Source organism: Labrus bergylta, chromosome 16, assembly GCF_963930695.1.
Source record: "Labrus bergylta chromosome 16, fLabBer1.1, whole genome shotgun sequence".
Taxonomy (NCBI): domain Eukaryota; kingdom Metazoa; phylum Chordata; class Actinopteri; order Labriformes; family Labridae; genus Labrus; species Labrus bergylta.
The window spans coordinates 2,030,876-2,050,777 of record NC_089210.1 but is presented as its reverse complement, the minus strand read 5'-3'; the positions used below and the strand labels follow the sequence as shown (position 1 = coordinate 2,050,777).

Here is a 19,902-nt window from a genome sequence, read left to right as displayed (position 1 = left end):
TCTGGATTTGTTTGGACCAGAGAAGGTAGGCGCTTTTAAGACCCCCCCCCACACGGCCGTTTTGGACGCCCCTCGGTTTGTCAGATATGAGAGCAGTTATCAGGTCAACAGGTGTTGCAGCGATGGAAGCGGGCAAGAGAAGTGGTTCAGATAGAAGTGATTGTACCCGACCTAAAAAGCCTCTGCATGTTTCTAATAAGCTCCACGAGCAGAAACGTGCTCAAACTAGGATCAATATTGGAGATGCTTTTGAAAAATGGAGAGAGGTTAGAACACAGAAAGGTTTACAGACCCATGCAGAGCTGGATAAACACTGAAGCTTCAGAGTCCACCACATGGCTGGGGGAGAGACGGCTCTACAATGTTTAGAATTTAGACTGCAGTACCCATTTGAACCACTAGGTGTCAGAGTTACATACTGCTCCTTTACGTAAATGATCTTTGCACGCTTAAAATACTGAATGTAAGTGTATGACGGCATTACAGCCCGACAAAATGAATACAAAGTTTTTTACTTGTTTGTTTAAAGTTATCCATGCCTTCATCACATCGAGGCGATGATGCAAGCGATGAGCTGAGGTTAGTGAGGGGGCGTGGCTTTAGAAGGAGCAGTGAGGCAATGCTACCCCAAAAATCATGCTAGTTTTCTAAAAAATGACCAACCTGCCTCTTGACTTGTTTACATCTCACAAATTTGCACAGAAAACCAACACACACACATTTCAGGATAGACAGAAACCACACCTCTTTATTAAACGTCCTGTGTTTTAAACTTTTAAACGGGTTCGACCCCCGCTGCACATGAAAGAGGACGACAGTGACGATGATGATTTGTACCTGACAGAGAGAGAAAGCTGTGGTGAGGCAGTGTCTCCGTGTGACCTCACTACAGGACAGGACACGGTGCTCGCTATGAAGACTTCACTTTGTACATTTTGAGGATGTGTCGCGACAGCACCGGACCCTCTACATAAAAACCTTCATTCATCTCTACGTGTGGTCCGTAGAGTTTTGCTCTGCTTTGGTTCAGAGTGTCCACCAACAGGCGTGAAAGTGACATTTTGTTCACAGTGTGCTGAAGCTGAGAACAAACCAAACACAGCTTTTCTTCTTCCATACGATGCATAGGAACAAGTGGAAATACATTAATACTCAAACGAACAAAAACAAGAAAAAGCAAAAGCCAGAAATCTGAACAGTGCAGAATAAACTCGTGTACATTTAGGAAAATATCTTCTCTCATCAGAGCGTCTCAGTCTGACACCTGTCACAGCATCTTTTTATTTACAATATCTTACAAATAGTGACTCTGCGTTCTGTACACAAAGGAGGTGAGGTGAGAGGAATCCTTCACTTTGCAGGATCTTCATACATGCCCTGCACTCCTGAAGATGTCCAGGGGAACTACAGGAGGGGTTATGTGTGAAGAAGAAAAAACGTCTGAATCTGCTGACTCGACGTCAACCGGCCAGCTGCTTGTAAGAAGTCTGTTTTGAGTCCATATGAGCGGGTAAATGATCCGGGTCATTCTGTTCATGTTGCATAGAGTTTTGCAGCTTTGTTTCCAACCCGTGCGTGTTCTGAACTTGTGTTTTTTATTGCTGATTCATCCGTTAGACGTAGCTGTAGAGATTTAAGAGCAGGGTTTAGGGCTCCCGTGTCTTCAGCTGGCGGCGCCCACAACCCTCAGGTTCAGCGCACTTCTCTCACTGTCGCTCATTGTTGCTAGGTTACGCAACGCTAACGTCTGCGTCCCCTCAGTCATGATCATTCTGTTTGGATATCGCCCCGTGCTCCAGCACCTCTAGACCTGGAAGTTGAACCCCTCTAAAAGACGAGTCAAGACGATCGTTTCCTCCGCCGTGTTGTTGATAAAGCTGATATCTGAAGCCCCGCCCCTTCTTAATTTTGAGTGGTCTGTGAGGGAGAAGTGACACTGACAAGCGCCACGCTGTTCCAATTGTGTGAGCGCAGCAACAAAAAACTGCTGACTCAGAGCGCTGCAGACGTTGAACTACGTTGGTTCTGTATTGAAAACGGGGCTGTGGCCCTTAACCGTCCTCCTCCTCCTGCACGCTCCACCTCTCCTACAGCAGACAGTGTTTTCAGTAGTAAAGAACACGGCACCCCCTGCTGTGTGCGTCCTGTTGACGCCAAAACAGTCTGCATTTCATGAAGCTCTTAGGCATTATAAAAAAAATGTGATCCTGTGTTATTGCCTTAACTGTTGACACACCGTGATGTCTGAGCAGGGAATCGAACCGTCAGCACATTTCAGTTTCTCTTAATCCGTCAAAAATAAGAAACATCCAATCTGAGATTTATCCGTCTTTCATTAGGTGATGTTGTTGTTTTAATCTGCTGTGACTCTCTGCATTGTTGACAGTTTTCCCTTGCAGTACCAAGCTGTGCCACAGGGCGGTGCTGTGTGTAGAAAGCGTGCTGACGGTAGGACTTCAGGTGGAGTCCGGGGGGGAAGAAGGGGAGCAGGACGCGGGGCTCATGCTCAGAGAGGGATCGGATTTTGGTGATGAAGGAGGATCAGAGACGTCTGAGTCGTCTCCTTCTCCGTCTCCTCCTCCGTCTCCTCCTCCGTCTCCTCCTCTGCTTTTCCCTCCTCCTCCTTTCCCCCCTGCCGCTCCTTTCCCCCCCGCAGCTCCTTTCCCCCCCGCAGCTCCTTTCCCCCCTGCAGCTCCTTGGCCCTCCAGGCCCTCGGAGTTCTCCAGCATCTCCTTGATGAGTGGCGGCATGGAGCCGGGGATCTCCATCTTCAGAGTGATCACTCGCTCGGCTCCTGTGAGGAGAGAGAGAGAGAGAGAGAGAGAGAGAGAGCGAGAGAGAGAGAGAGCGAGAGAGAGCGAGAGCGAGAGAGAGAGAGCGAGAGAGAGAGAGAGAGAGAGAGAGAGAGAGGAGGTTCAGGATGAGAAAACACAATCTCACAAAACAGAAGGAACAAAACATGAGTGTGCAGAAGGCCTCTAGTGAGTGAGTGTGTGTGTGTGTGTGTGTGTGTGTGTGTGTGTGTGTGTGTGTGTGTGTGTGTGTGTGTGTGTGTGTGTGTGTGTGTGTGTGTCTCACCCTTCACACTGATGCTCCTCAGGTCAGTAATCTTCATCAGTATCTTGGGGAACATGCAGGGTTTCTCCGGCCTCCTCCTCCTCACATACATCTGCACAAAAACAACGAAGGAGAGGAGAGTTATAAATATGGTTGTCACATGATCTATTCATTCATTAACATATCCAACCTGAGGAGGATTACATCATCATGCAGGATCTGTGAATCCTGTTTTCACACTTTGCATTTCTGGCTGCAGGATGAAAAAAAAAACTGTATCCAAGCCTCTCTTACACTCCTCTTATTCAATCGTCTGTCCTTATTTCTTCTAATTGTGTGAATGCTATTTGTCCTGAGTTCTGATCAGCGTTCCACCTGGACAGGGGATTTGTTTGTGACATAAGCGCCCTCTGCTGGGGCCCCTGTGTGTTGCAACCTGCGAGTCGTTACCAGTCCTCATTGTCCTGACTCTGTGGCCGGTTGATTTGTAATAAACAGGATTTATCTGTGTGATTTGTTTGAGGAAATCTGCAGAACATTTGTGTTAATATGTGTTTGTTGCAGAGTCACGATAGCACTCCACACTTCTGCCTGATTTCTGCTTTAAGATTCATGTTTGGACTTTTCTGCCTTTATTTGATCGGTCAGTGGACGGAGCAGGAAATCAGGGTGAGAGAATGAGGACTGATATGAAGGAGAGGAGCCAGAGGTCGGATTTGAACCAACATAGCAGCGTACTAATGATCAGAAGTCTGACCTTTAAGGCTTCAACGATCGGCTCCTGAAGAACTTCCACCTTATCGGACTGCTCCAGGTCCTGTCGGTCTGCACAAACACCAAACACACAGAGATGCACAATGACTCCCAACACTTCATTTTATTCATTCAGTTTATTTGTCCCCGAGGGAATAAAAGTGCAGTACCTCCACAGAGCAGGCAGATGGCGCTGAGCAGGCCCGTCTCTGCGTCGTCCATCTCCAGAGGGAGCAGCTGGTTAGCGAAGGAGAACACGAGGTCGGTGAGCGGCCCGAACCCGGCGTTGTGCATCTGAGTGCGGTTCAGGGTCAGACCGTCGGAGAAGGTCATGGTGTCCTGGTCGGGCGTGTAGCGCGTGCAGATCCTGAGAATCTGAGAAAAAAAACATTAAGAGGTGAATAATTGAAAGGAAAATGTTTAGACGCTTTTTAATTCTGAGCCACGACGTTTACCAAATATCAGGTTCCAAGGACTTCTGTTTTCATCTTCTCTTTCTGATTGATTTTAAAACTAATGCTTACACTTTTAAAGTCTTTCTATGTTTCACACTTAAATGTAGAAATCAAGTATCTCCTCTGAAAATAACTCTGTGAGTCATGACTGTCTACAATGGGTGTAACACCCGAGTCCCACTGTCTGTGATGTTTTCAGAGTTTTCAGAGTCCTATCTTCACTTTGTTTACATCGCCAGGACGGCTGACTCCTCCCCTCGTGTATAAAAGTTGTTTAATTGAGGGACTAGAGAAAAGAAGAATAACATACTGTACTCACTGCTTAACTGTGTTTCTAGATCACGCTCATTTCAGGTAAATTTACATGCAGTGTGAAGATACCAGCATAATAAAGATCGCTAGCATTAGCATGCTAACACAACAATGCAGCGCGAGTTGTTTTGGTTTCATGCTGGTGCTCAAGGGCGACATCTGCTGGATCAAAAAGATCGCATATAAAGACTTTAAAGAGACAGAAATCAGGCGCTCTGCAGTCGTTCCCTGAGCTGAGCCGCTGCTCCGCCCTTTACGTAGCGGTGGAGTTTACCCAAACAGAGTGTGAGGTAAAGGTGATGACGTTTACCCCACAGACATGTCGCTGTTTATTTTGCCGTCATATCCTTCAGGTAAAAATATTTGCAGGGGAATCGAGCCCCTTCAGTCTGATTTGTGTTTTCTTCAGTGATGAACTCACCAGTATGTCGAGGCAGGCGGCTTTGAGCAGGGTGATCTGATCAGCGATGGTGAGCGTGGTGAAGCCCGGCAGCTGCTTGGCGAACTCCACCGTCTTGATGATGCATTTGGTGGACAGCTCGCTGAACTTGTCCCAGAGACTCACGTCCAGAGGGACCCGGTGCTCCGAGCTGTTACTCTGAGAAAAGACAAGACGATGCAGTGTTTTTTTTCCACAAGTCTGAAAGCAGCGCAGCGCTGTGATAGGTTGGTGAAATGTCAGAGTGTGTGTGTGTACCGTTGTGTATTTCCCCAGCTGACGCAGGGAGGGGAACGTGTCGTGATGGGCTTGTCGGACTCGTTCGATCATCTGCTCCGTGTCTGCAGACAGGACGTAGATCTCCACCTCCATCAGCCTCTTCTCCTCCTTCTTCTTCTTCGACCTGTCGTTCCTCACCACTGAACAAAAAAACACAACAAAAGTTTAACATCACCAACAAACGTCTCAGTGTGTATCTCATCTTCCCACCAGCTTCTCGTGTCAGAATCCTTTCTACTCTTTTTTCTTCAGCTTTTAAAACGTCCACATAATGAGGGCACAAAAAAGGAGGCATACTCGCCATCTTCAGTCCTACAAAGCCTGTGAAAAGATCTGTGAGGTTTAAGAGTGAAAAACCAGATCAGCAGAATATATCCGGAGCCGTCCTCCTGAAATCCTCTAGAAACTTCCAGGAGTGCAGATGTTGAAACTGCTTAAGACTTAAATAAAGCAGATGTTCCATAATGAACGATTCTGCTTGTTTTAAAGGCTTTATATGTGATGTTTTGATCCAGCAGATGTCGCCCTTGAGCACCAGCATGAAACCAAAACAACTGGTGCTGTATTGTTGTGTTAGCATGCTAATGCTAGCGCTCTTTATCATGCTGGTATCTTCACACTGCATGTAAATTTACCTGAAATGAGCGTGATCTAGAAACACAGTTAAGCAGTGAGTACAGTATGTTATTCTTCTTTTCTCTAGTCCCTCAATTAAACAACTTTTATACACGAGGGGAGGAGTCAGCCGGCCGTCCTGGCGATGTAAACAAAGTGAAGATAGGACTCTGAAAACATCACAGACAGTGGGACTCGGGTGTTACACCCATTGTAGACAGTCATGACTCACAGAGTTATTTTCAGAGGAGATACTTGATTTCTACATTTAAGTGTGAAAAATCACATATTAAGCCTTTAAAGTAGTGATGCTTGGTTTACAGAGCATGTGTTAACATAGAACAGCCACTAGAGGGAGACAGATATCAAGGTTTAAAACGAGCTGTTGCAGAGAATCTGTTTTCTTTCTCCTGCTGTAAAAAAAAAAAAAAGGTCGCCTTCTGCTCGGTGTTGTGCTTCACTGGTGCAAACCTACAAAGTCATTCAAAGGTCAAACAAACATTCACCTCTTCAGTAAAGACACCTCAGAACAGGACATCTAATGAACTTTTTACGTACGCTCTTTGGACATGCCCACGTCGAGGCATTTCTGCAGCCGGCAGGACTGGCAGCGGTTCCTCGTCACCTTGTTTATGACGCAGACTTTGTCTCGGTGACACGTGTACACCATGTTCTTCTGGATGCTCCTCCGAAAGAAACCCTGACACACACACACACACACACACAGATTCAGACAATAAAGTGAATGAATCATAGAGACAGAGAGCATAATGCAGGTGCTCTTATTTTGAAAGCCTGAGTGGTGAGGGGAGTCTGAGAGGACGAGGGCCTGAACACGAGCTCACAGATATCAGACTATATTCTAATTGCATGCACAGATTCAGTGTGTGTGTGTGTGTGTGTGTGTGTGTGTGTGTGTAGGATTAAAATAAGTAAAGAGGCTTACAGATCCTGGGGGAGGTGTAAAGGTTATGACCTCTCAGCTGAAACATTATGCAAACACTCAATAAGCTCACAAGCTCTCTGCGGCTATTTTTCATTCAGGTTTTCTAAGTGTAACCTGCTTAGTGTTGTTGTGTGTGTGTGTGTGTGTGTGTGTGTGTGTGTGTGTGTGTGTGTGTGTGTGTGTGTGTGTGTGTTGTCTCAGTGTATATTTAGCCTCTTACCTTACAGCCCTCGCAGGCGCTGACTCCGTAGTGGTATCCTGAAGATTTGTCCTGACACACGAAGCAGGGTTTGTAGACTCGGGGAGGAGCTGGAGGTGAGTGGGGGCCGGGGACGAGCAGGTCCTCTCCTGAACTCGTGCTCTCCGTCTCGATAGCTGCGGAGGAGGAGGAGCGGACATCAGAGAGAGTTACGCTCAGTCATTCTGCAGAGACGTTTGAATTGCATGCATCGGCCCCCCTGCAGCGTGCTGCGGCTTCTGACATTTATTTATTTAGAAGCACACATGAAAGAAGACATCAAAATAGGATTAACAAAAACATAAAAGGTGTGTCAGGAAGGGACCTCACCTCTTAAGAGACAAATAAATCAACTAAGCAAATCGATTTACACAATTTCAAAACAAAATTGAATATAAACACATATACAGTAACCTAAACACGTATTCATACACACACACTTAGACACACTTAGACAGATAGAGGGTTAAAATTCCCTCTATCAGCAAAATGAAACAGGTATTAATCTATTAAAAAGGGAATGAATGAGTGAGTTGATAGAAGAAAAGGAAAAATAGGAGGATAAAAGGATAAAAAATAAAAAAATAATACATTTTGAGTTTACGACTTTATTCTCGTAAATTTACGACTTTTATCTCGAAATAAAAAAAAAAATGTTCTTAGCGTGGCCCTAATCCTCCGTCGTATATATATATGCAAAAGTTTGACCTGGTGTGAAATGTGAAGACAGTTTCATTTTAAAAATCTCTGTAGACGAAGAGCTGTTAACAACGTGTCTTTTGGAATTCCATATTTGTACCCCACGATATCTGATGGAAGACTGAGCGTGTTTGGTTTTATAAAAAAGGAAGATGAAGCTGCTCAATCCGTCTTTGCTGCACCTTAATCTCTATTCACAGATTCTGCAGGATGAAACAGATTCTGTATGTCCTGGTTTCTGTTTATAGTGCGAGGAGTATAATCCTGTTTGAGCACACATCGGTTTGGAAAACAGATCGTGTTGAGAGGAGAACGGGTGGAACGCAGTCCATCAGAGTCCTCCAGAGGCGTCTTCTAACGACCATTTAGCTTTATTTAAAATCTATCATGATACCAGATTTTTAAACTTTTTTATGATACTAGAAAAATCCAAAGATATCAAAGACAGTTTCAATACTACAGCGAAAATAAAAAAAAAGTCCTCTGCACTCATATTGGGTCGTTTTTTTGTTTTTAAGGACCAAAAGTTGCAGACAGACTCCTGCACTCGGTTTAAATTGCACAAACACGTTGAGACTGTTCTCTCTCTCTCTCTTCTCTAAATTCAAATGAGCTTTATCTCTCTCTCTCTCTCTCTCTCTCTCTTCTCTAAATTCAAATGAGCTTTATCTCTCTCTCTCTCTCTCTCTCTCTCTCTTCTCTAAATTTAAATGAGCTTTATCTCTCTCTCTCTCTCTCTCTCTCTCAAATATCAGGAGTTTTCTGCAAGTGTGAATGAAAGCTACAAATCTACAACCATCTTATAAGTCGTCGTTATCAAACAAAAACCATCGTCATTACCATCATCATCATCAAGCGCTAATAGTTTGAAGTTTGAGTGTGGCTAACGTTAGCATTGCTAACACCTCCAGCCTTCAGTGTGCGTTGTAGCTGTTTGTCAGGAGGCTTAAAACCCGCCTCCTCAGCTCCATCAATCAATCAATCAATTTGTATTTGTGTAGCGTCAGCTCTTAAGAAGTGTTATCTCGAGACACTTTACAAAAAGCAGGTAAAAGACCTTACTTATCGCTATCAGTCTGTCGTTAGGTCGACTGAAAGTTGCTGAGACAGCATTTCCAGCATGGAGACCGCCATCGATGGGACTCCAGCGCCCCCTGTGTGTGACGTCACTCAGGCTTCGTCCTTATGATTATTCACGGCCTATGTTACTACCAGGGCATCACTGAAACACAAGGACTCATATTTTCGTGGAAATCATTCACACTTGCAGAATGTTTGAGGTGATTTGACCAAATAAGGTCAACACAGTGCCCGCAGACAGAGATTGGTTGAAGCTGAATAGATTATGTTGATTGCAACATCACAAATTCAAGGAGCTGTACGTATGAGTTTCCTGATAAAAAGAAGAAGAATTAACGCATAAAAGTCCCTGATTTGCGACTTTCTGTCCAACCGTCAGCAGCAGAGCGTGACTCAGTGTGTATCACACACCATGATTTTATCTCATTATTACGACATCTAACATGTAATTCAAATTGTACCGTCATCTCTTAAAAGGTCACATATTACACAACACACACTTCACCATGTTCCTCTAGTCCGTCTACAAACCCCCCAATGATGAGAAAAGTTCATCCTCTCTGTCTTCTACCTGCTCCACTTTTCAGAAAATGTGTGCTCAAACAGGCCGTTTGGAGATTCTCCCTTCATGACATCACAAAGGGCAGTAGCCCCTCCCCCAGGTGGGTGACACTCCCACAGCTAGGAGTTTGTTCTGCCCTCTGAGTCTGCCTTCTCACCGTAAACAATAGGACATGGAGCGAGAAAGACCAGAGACACCCAAGTCCTTCCAGAGAGGGGGTGTGGTCAGACACAGCTCATTTACATATTTAAAGGTACAGACACAGAAACAGCCTGTTCTGAGCAGGGCTGAAATAGAGGGGTTTATAGACATGATCAAATACAGGATCAGAGTGGATTTAGAACAAGAAACTGTTTTGAGGAGCTCTGATACTCATTTAAACTGAAGAAGAGGATATGTCACCTTTAAAGGTCTGGGTGGTCTGAAGTGCAGCCTCCCTGCATGTTAAATCCTAACGCTGAGCTGAGGTGAAATAAACTGCAGTCGTTCAACATTCAAACTGAAATCGTCGATCTTCTGTCAAACTTTATATCATGTCACCTCCTCGTTAGGAGCTTATTAACGACTCTCTCTCTAAACTCAGCGTCCTGTCTCGTTCTGTTTGTTGGGTTTCTGTTCACACACCTGATCTGACACCTTCTAACACCCTGACCGTCCAGATTCAAACACCGGGACCATCCAACACGCCCCTCCTCCTCCCCTCTCTCTCTCTCACTGTGCCCCCTCTGACCTCTAACCCAACACGCTTCCACACCAATACACACACACACACACACACACACACACACACACACACTGCTCCCCTCCCCCTGCGTTAGAGGCCATACCAGACATTCCTGTTTGGAGGAGACTCAGCTCCCCTCTGCTGCTCTGCTGTTTACACAGAGAGAGAAAAGAAGAGGAGAGATCAGAGCCGGACACGTCGAACAAACACAGACCGAGATGTGATGAAGACATGAAGACCTCAGAGGAAAAGAAAAAGGAGCGCTGCTGATTGGATAAGACGGAGGTTATAAGGCCTTCCATTTCATACTCAGCAGTGCCGATTTGAGACAATATGGAGGCCTTTGATTCAAAGACCGACACCGAACAAATGATCCAGTTAATGATTTGTGAGGATAAAGCAGTGTCCAGAACTTTCAATACCGCACTTAAATATTTAAATGAGTATAGATTACCAGCTTGACTGTTTGTTTAGGGTGTTTGTTTGTTTGTTGTGTTGCGTCCAGACAAACACCATGTTAATGTAAACGCTTTATTTGTTCTGCTACAACTTCAAGACAGAGTCAGCAGCTTCTTCCTTAAGATATAAAATAAAAACTTATCCTAAAGTAAAGCTGCTCAATCCTCCCTTCTGGGCCTCCGTACATGTGTGGTGGTGACTGTGTCTGCAGAGACTCAGTCCTCAGATTCTGATTCTTCTACAATTCTACAATTCACTTAGCAGATTCTTTTCTCCAAAGCGACGTACATCAGAGAGTAAGAACAACACAAGCAAGGATCTAGAAAAAAGGGAACAATGTGAGTAAGAGCAAACGATCAGCTTTGAGTCTGATTGGACACACAGGTGCTGACAGGAAGTGACCAGAGGCAAAGCACAACATTGAGGGCAGTTCTTGAGAGCTCTAATCAGTATAGAAACCATCTTATAAGTCATCGTTATCAAACAAAAACCATCGTCATTACCATCATCATCATCAATAATATGGAGACCATCATCATTAAGTTAGTAGGTATTCATGAAAGAGCTGGGTCTTTAGCTTTTTCTTAAAGGTGCAGAGGGAGTTTGGAAGTTCATTCCACCACCGGGGGGCGACAGAGGAGAAGAGTCTAGTCAGAGACTTAGGACCCTGTTGTGAAGGTTGGATCAGACGCCTTTCATTGGCTGAGCGTAGTGGGGGGGGGGGGGGGGGGGGGGGGGGGGGAGAGAGTGTAGACCTCTTTGTTTTGTTTTGGTTGAGACATGACGTTTCTGGGTGTTTCCTGCAGCCAATGACAGCACAGCAGGTGAGTTTAGGGGTGGATACAATTCAGGGACGTGATGAGATTCAAAGCCGGTTTGATTGTGGACACGGAGGAAGCGACTCAGGAGAGAGAACACAAAGCAGATACAGCTTGTTCTAAAAATGACGGTGAACCTTTGGTTGGCGGGCTAAACGGTGGTGCAGTGGTGGGCGCTGTTGCCGAGGAGGTTCCTGGTTTGAATCCCCATCTGACAGGAGCCTCTCTTCCTCCCACAGTCCAAAGACATGCTCGTTAGGTTAAGTGGTGACTCTTAACTGCCCGTATGTGTGGGTGTGTCTGGTTGTCTGTCTCTATATGTCAGCGCTGTGATTGACAGGTGATCAGTCCAGGGTGTAACCCTGCGCTCTCATCCCGACAAAAGTGTGGATCGGCCTAAGCCCCCCCTGTGACCTTGAACAGGAAAAGTGGTAAGGTTAATGGATGGACCTTTGGTTGGCTTTACCCACGTCTGCTTCCTGTTGGACAGGAAGGTGACAAACAGCGATTAGCTTGTGCTAGCTCGCTAAATGATCTACCTTTCCATTCAAACAAGAGTAATATTCTTAGGTAGCTTGCAGTGTAGATACCAGCAGTAGTGCCCCCCCCCTCCCCCCCTCCTCTTGATCTCCTCTGAAAGCTTTCCAAAGGTGAAGAAGGTCACTTTAAAGGCGGTTAATAGAGGAGTGTAAAACTAAATGCATTTCATTGTGTGGCTTTATGCTAACGTTATCTGCCTGCGTTTAAGGTCACGCTAAAGTGTCTCAGGTCACTTCAGTTGAACGCTCGTCGATGTTGGGTTAAGCTGTTTTTTTAAATAAAATCTGATGTCAAGTGATGTTCACTTCCTGAATAGACGGATTTCTCTTTGAGCTCAGAGGGCGGCCTCTGATCACTCAACTCTTCTTATTTACATCGTGAGCACATGTGCTTTTTTTTTTTTTTTTTTGAAGACTAACTGTTCAGCCCTCCAGGAATCTGCCGGGTTCATTTGGTCAGATGTTGCACTGATGAATTATCTGATTCTGCAGCAGCTTCTGGACTTTATAAATATTAAAAACCCGTTGCAGGTGTTTTAGGAACCTTCCAAAAAAAACCTTCCAACAATACACATTTTATCTGGACTCGTCAGGGGATCATGGCTTTAAAAGCTTCATATCCAGCAGATGTCGCCCTTGAGCACCAGCATGAAACCAAAACAACTCGCGCTGCATTGTTGTGTTAGCATGCTAATGCTAGCGATCTTTATTATGCTGGTATCTTCACACTGCATGTAAATTTACCTGAAATGAGCGTGATCTAGAAACACAGTTAAGCAGTGAGTACAGTATGTTATTCTTCTTTTCTCTAGTCCCTCAATTAAACAACTTTTATACACGAGGGGAGGAGTCAGCCGGCCATCCTGGCGATGTAAACAAAGTGAAGATAGGACTCTGAAAACTCTGAAAACATCACAGACAGTGGGACTCGGGTGTTACACCCATTGTAGACAGTCATGACTCACAGAGTTATTTTCAGAGGAGATACTTGATTTATATATTTAAGTGTAAAAAAAATCACATATAAAGACTTTAAATAATCGTCATGAGGGGCGCCGGTTAGCCTAGCAGTTATGACGCTCATCCTATGTACAAAGGCTATAGTCTGCGTCGCAACGGCTGCGGGTTAGAGTCCGACCTCGGCCCTGTCTCTCTTCAGCTGTCTTATCCATGTCTGTGTTTATGTTTTACAAAAAGGTTTCACTTGAGCCGGGTTGTACAACCAAAATGAAGGATGACGCCCGATGAAGGTCAGAGGTCGAAACGCGTCGCTCTAATAAAGTTAATAAAGCAACAAAGACAGCGATCACATCTCGTCCTTGTTACAGTGAGCTCTAGAGCTCGAAAGGTACTCGCTCGGTATTTTACAATTTGTACATTTTGATCATGGAAGATTTGATTTAACTTCTTAGAGTCACGACGTGCTTCGACCTCATAGCAGACATGGTTAAGTGTTGTTCTCTGTCTTCTTTATTCTGTCTGCAATAAACACCAAAAGATGTGAAAATGTGACTCGACAGATGTTGTTTCTCTGCAGCTCAAAAAAAAGCCTGCAAGAAGACTTTCTAAAATGAATGAATTAATAACCAGCTTTCCATTGCCATCCCTTTAATATTTATCTGATGGCCGTGTGAACCCGTACACACACACACACACACACACACACACACACACACACACACACACACACACACACACACACACACACACACACACACACACACACACACACACACACACACACACACACACACACACACACACACACACACACAGATATCTGCAGACATCTCACAGATACAAACACTGACACACAACCGTCCACCTCCTCCCTTTTTCACACATTCACACTTAGGTCAAACTTAGTCAGTACACCCTCACATTCCCAGACAAACTGTGAGAGAGAGAGAGAGAGTGTGTGTGTGTGTGTGTGTGTGTGTGTGTGTGTGTGTGTGTGTGTGTGTGTGTGTGTGTGTGTGTGTATGTGTGTGTGTGTGTGTGTGTGTGTGTGTCTTTGTGTCCAGCAGACAGAGAGAGAGGTCATTCAGTGCGGGGAAATGATGACTGAGCAGCTGACACAGGAAAGAAAGAGGCAGATAGAAGAAGAAATAAAGAGAGGGAGGGATGTAGGTCACTTCCCAATTGTCAGTGAGTCATTGCTCTGGAACACACCCAACACACACACACACACACACACACACACACACACACACACACAGTGAAGTACTATCCCCCCCCCCCCGCCACTGCTTACATGTCGCTGAAGCAGAGGAGGCTCAGTGTGTGTGCTCGCCTGCATTGAGTAAGACCTTTGGCCTTTAACCTGTTAGTCTCTTCATTCCAGGCACGCATAAAGACACACACACACACACACACACACACACACACACACACACACACACACACACACACACACACACACACACACACACACACACACACACACACACACACACACACACACACACACACACACACACACACACACACACACACTGAGGGCAATCCTGTCTTCACAGCTTGAATTTACGAGCACTTCCCTCTCGCGCTGTTATTTGTCTCTCTGTCCCTTTGTTTTCTCACCACTCTCTCTCTCTCTCTCTCTCTCTCTCTCTCTTTATGACTTAAACTCGGCCGTGCGAGGGTGATGTCACAGTGACATCACGCTTCAGTTACCGTCACACATTGCAGCTGACTGCCTGGGACACCGGAAAGAGGTGGTAACATCAGCTCACAGTGTGTTTGTGTTTATGAGGTCGTCGTCATGTGATGGAGGGGGGAACCTGTGCAGGGGGGGGGGGGGGGGGGCGCTCACCCAGTGCATGCTGGGATTGGCACCAGTTACCCGTGATCATGCATTTATAAGGCAGGCAGAGACAAATGAGCCGCTCACTAACAGAAGATTTAACTGAAATGAGGCCTGCAAGAAGTGTTGTGACGACATTCTTCAGAATGGCGATTGTGATATGAAATGCGATTAATGATTGATTACTGAGGTTAGCTTTTTGTTAGCATAGCTTCATTTAACTTGATGCGAGATGCTGGAAAGGCACCACGGGTTTGATTTGCACCTGGGCCGCCAAATCTTAGGACGACAGCCTCTGTACGTGTGACACATGAACTAACCACTAGGCCATCGGCGCCCCTACTTTTCAGATTCAAAAACGCTGTCACAATAACTGACATATTAAAGCACTTTTTACTTTACGGGAGATCAGCAGAGAAGTACATGAGAAGAAGGTTTACTGACATCGATTCAGCGGGTCAAGGTTACGCTAAGCATCCTGGGAGACAGAATATCTTGTGCAGTAAACACACACACACACACACACACACGCACAGTCTATGTGCAGGAAGGAAAACTTTGTCTACCGCCAAGAATATTTGAATAAATCGAGTAAAATCAGCAATACAATTAGCCGATACCGATAGTCACATGCTATGCTATGCTAATATCGGCCGTTATTATCGGCTGGCTGATAAATCGGTCGGGCTCTAGTAACCAGTAACTGTAAGTAGTTTCTATATCTTTCAGTATTTGTATATGAAGGTGCAGACTGACTGAAACACACACATTAAAAAGTCTCTGTGTTGTTGTCCTCTGTATCAGCGCTCATGGAAAAATCTCTCCAATCGAACGACTTGATCTGAACTTGCTGTTGTATAAAGGGCCAACACATGTAGCTGTGTTATAAGGGGTTTAAAGGCCTCGCCCATGAGGTTGTTACGCTGTGTATTATGTGACTAAAAGGCCTCAGTAGGTCATCAGCTGCCTGCACTCATTTACCAAATCTGGCCTGTCCTGACCTCGGGTCCAGCGTTTCCAAGTGATCGCTGCTCATCGACTAAAAAAACCTGCAGCAGCGGCTTAAAATATGTGAACGGACTGGAGCCGCACACGAGGGATTAAAATGTGAGATTTATAGAAAAGCTTATCTACAGCTACTTCCATGATCAGATTTTCAGTCAAGGTCATTTCAAAAGAAAATCTATGAACATTATCCAGAGTTCAACCTCTCAGCTTTCTGCTCTGATTCTCATGTTTGATAGGAAACTGATTTTGTTCGGGGTGCAGATTGTAAGACACATTTTAAGTAAACGTCCGACAAATATAAACACAGAGGCTCTGCTTGAGGCCCCCTACAGGTCAGGAGCCCCCCCACTTCCTGAGAGCTAACAAATTTAAACCAAAGGAGGGGCTCAAAACGTGCAAATTTTGCAATGACAGTAGGAAAACTCCCTAAGGGCGCCCCATCTGACCGCACTCAAGTCTCGTTGCTCTGCTAAGTGTCCTGTGCTGTATTTCTGTGAAAACCAAAGTTTGTTCATGAAAGTCAACGATGAAAAATGAAGAAGAAGAATCTGTCAGGGAGCGAGTAAAGAAAGGAGGAGTACGCCTCGAGTCACTGTCGGACATAAAGGCGATGGACGCTGGTTTTAAACGCCCCCCCAGTGAATTTCTGCCAAAAGAGACTAGAATCACAAAGAATCAAAACCTAAAGCCATTGTTGCAAACGTATAGATGGTAATGTGTCACCAAATCTGAAAGCTTTTTTCAAACCTGGAGTCGATGCATTATTGCACATTTTACTCTGAATGCAGCTCTTTGCCATCCTGCTTTGACAATCAACACTCTCATTTTAAAAATATTAAGTGAGTCACATCACAGGCGGTTTAGAGTGAAACCTCATTATCAGTCAGTTTTGCAGAAGTTGAATTGTGAGTTCAGTAATTTTAAGAATATGATGTCAAAACTTTGACAGAAGACTCGCCCATCATGTCGAAATGTTTGATGCTTCAACACTTTTCTACAACACATGTTTTAAAACGATATAATCTCTATTCATGTTATGATCCATAGAATCAACAACTCATCAAGAAGACTTTCCAAAAAACAGGTTCTCAGTACGATTTTTAATCAGAAGTTGTCTTAAATGAAAGGACTGTCTTTTGCACGCTTTTGTACAATCCAGACAGGGTGAAGGAGTTTGATTGCCATTTTGCAACTAACCAAAATTCACTGCCTCAGATTTCTACTTATTAAAACGCTCCATATTGTTGGAATGAGTTTAAATACGAGCAAACATAAAGTTGAGCAGCAGAGTAAGGTCGTCAAAATGTTCGATTTACTCCCTTTATGATAAGATTTGTTTTAAACGATACAATCTATACAATAGTATCGATATGAAACATAATAAACCACCTTTAAGATTTATTTCCAACCAAAACAGACCGACATATTTGCAATTTACTGTAGAAACTTTGCAGGAATATTCTGGCAACTTTCAGTAAATAAGAGCCAGAAATCAGACTGCCCACCCAGGTCCTCTCTTATTGTTACCATGGTATCCAAACATGTACCGAAATCATTAAAATGTTTACCTACATTGTACTTAAGTTTACAAATCCTGACAACCCTAGCATGTGTCAGCATGGTGATGGTTCACAGACTGTGAAAGTGGAGAAGAAAACATCCTGAGGAGGAGGCTGCATGAATGTCACATAAAGTTGTGTTCATTTCCTATCTTGTTAAGAAAAGGCTGAAAGGCTCCTGATACTTAAAGAAGGGGATTGCATGTGCGCCAGTTATTCCTCCACATCCCCCCCCTCAAGCTGACAACAAATATCAAAGAACGAGCAACTGGTTTTACCCGCCAGCCCCCCCCCCCCCCCCCCCCTGTCATTTTCAACAAATTTAATTATCTACACACACTAATTGGAATCTGCCCTGTAGTTGTTTTGTTAAGGATCATCTTTAAAGACTCACAGTGGCTGGATCCGCTCCAGTGTCTGCCGGTCACTAGGGACACTCCGAACGGACGCTGGAGTCCTCCCACCCCGGACAGGAGTCCCTTCTCCGGCCCGAGCCCCGGGGGTCTGTGGTAGTAGTCCATGCTCAGGAAAGAGCCGCCGGGACTGGGGCTGCTCGGGCTCGGGCTGAAACCCACAACATCCACGCTTTCGTACATCCCCGAGAGGCGCGAGAGACGCGTTTGATCTCTTTGTGGTGAAATAAGAGAGGAGGAGGAGGAGGAGGAGGAGAAAAAAGATCAAAGAGTCGAGGACGGTGAGGAGAGAAAAAGAGAGGGAGGAGGGGGGGAAGAGTTCACATCTTCATAACAGACTGACGGGAGGAGGAGGTGCAGAAGCAGGAGGAGGAGGAGGAGGAGGAGGAGGAGGAGAGATGACCGGTCCTGTGACCTCTCAGCCTTTGGAAGAGCACCAGCAGGATCCCGTCTTTCCGTGTTTTTGTCGACTGTTTCGTCCTCTTTGCTCGAACGGAACGAGTTAAGTCGACTAATCGAAGGTGGTTTCTTGACCGATTTTTTCGATTAATCGAACTGTTATGTTCGAAAAAAAAAAGTTGCAGAAGTAACTACTAGTTATTCTGAATTAAAACACACAAAGAAATACAGGAACATTAGCTTTCTAGTAAAACACACTTCAGTTGTTAGGAGTTTGCAGCGACCTTCACGTCCCTTTAGTCGATCGAAGCAGTTTGTCGCTGCATTTGAACACCGACTAAAACACGATTATGTAATTGTTATATCGCGTGCTAATCCGCGCTGGAAGGAGGCGAACTATCTCCTGCACTGGAAGACTACTCCTTTGTGTCCCAGCTGGTATACTGCCTGTCCTTCTCCATGCATGCAGTGAATGAACGCCGAGCAGGAGTGGACGAGGAGTAGTGAGGTCCAGCAGTCCGTGGAGAGAGACAGAGAGAGAAAGAGACGACAGAAAAGACTCCGTGCTGAAACATAAACGCTGAACACACACTGCCACGAAGGTCTGTCGGTCCGTGGAGATGAATATCCGAGAGGGGGAACCTGAGTTTGGTCGAGATATCGGCACAGTTTGTGCCTGAACGCGTCTTAATGCTCGTTGTCGAGGTCCGGCAGCAGAGCAGGCAGCAGTGTCCTGTGGTAACCCCTGATCTGTACCCGACGGCCTCTCTCTCTCTCTCTCTCTCCCCTCCCTCTCTCTCTCTCTCTCTCTCTCTCTCTCTCTCTCTCCCCTCCCTCTCTCTCTCTCTCTCTCTCTCTGGTTTGATGAGTGACACCAGCTGCGCACGAGCTCCACCTACCTGCCCCGCGCGTGCCTTCAGAGAGCTTTCTGACTTCTTTCAACCTTCTGCTGTCATCCAGATAAAAAAAAAAAAAATGACACTAATATCACGTTATGACGTAAAAAGTTTGTGTTTCATCTCAAAAAGATTGTGTTACGTCATTTCTAGATTTATTTTTCATTCATTTTTTCATTTTATTTAAAATGCAGAGTGTCTACAGGGCGGTAAACATGACCCTGTGAAAAACTTTTTTTTAAAAAGCTAAATGGACATTTGAGCTTAAAAAAACAACAATAAAAATGTCTCTCAGTTTTAACACAAATTAAATCTGTGCTTTCAATGTTTTTGGGGGGGGGGGGGGTGTGTTTGACCACTTAGAGACATGGATGAGGAAACGCACTTCGATGTTTTCGGGTGTCGGCCAGTAGAATTGGCTAATTGGTTAGTCGTTTGCAGTTTTGCTCTAGGCTGGGGGTGGAGTCCATGGGTGGCGATACCAGGGGAGGGGAGGGGATTTCCCACTGTGACATCACAAGGAGAACACATTTGAAACAGAGCATTTTTCTCTGTGTTGTAAGACTTATGCAGACCACAAACAAAGGACTGGATGGGTTTATTTCACATTTTGTGGGTCAGTAGACTCTCAGGTTACCAGATATATGTTCAACAACACTGTACAAGTGGATTCTTTTGAATATGTTCCCTTTAAAATATCATATTTGGCACCAGGGGCTGTATCAAATCAGGATGACGATATTTCAGATTTCTGCATCGATATTTCATCCCACCCCTTTTTGTCAATCCCCTCCCTGACAACTGGACCCACAGCATGCCAGGAAAACGTTCCTGATGACATACGAG

At 45.0% G+C, this 19,902-nt stretch overlaps 1 protein-coding gene across 2 annotated transcripts in view; it reads right to left on the bottom strand.

Annotated features, from left to right (window-relative positions):
• Positions 1-720: 720 nt before the first annotated feature.
• The window catches only part of LOC110003551 (retinoic acid receptor alpha-B), a 22,075-nt gene continuing 2,893 nt past the window's right edge, over positions 721-19,902 (bottom strand). Inside the window, exons 1-10 of one of the 2 annotated variants that reach the window (XM_065965175.1) lie at positions 17,743-18,961; positions 7,077-7,231; positions 6,469-6,610; positions 5,275-5,435; positions 4,999-5,175; positions 3,981-4,185; positions 3,815-3,882; positions 3,079-3,169; positions 2,673-2,794; positions 721-2,636 (exon numbers count right to left, since the gene is read on the bottom strand). In XM_065965175.1, coding sequence (XP_065821247.1) covers positions 2,457-2,636; positions 2,673-2,794; positions 3,079-3,169; positions 3,815-3,882; positions 3,981-4,185; positions 4,999-5,175; positions 5,275-5,435; positions 6,469-6,610; positions 7,077-7,231; positions 17,743-17,944 — 1,503 coding nt within the window. In that variant the 5' untranslated portion in view covers positions 17,945-18,961 and the 3' untranslated portion in view covers positions 721-2,456. Of the gene's footprint in view, positions 2,637-2,672; positions 2,795-3,078; positions 3,170-3,814; positions 3,883-3,980; positions 4,186-4,998; positions 5,176-5,274; positions 5,436-6,468; positions 6,611-7,076; positions 7,232-17,742; positions 18,962-19,902 lie in introns of those variants that run through there. The other variant, XM_065965176.1, reaches the window with a different exon arrangement.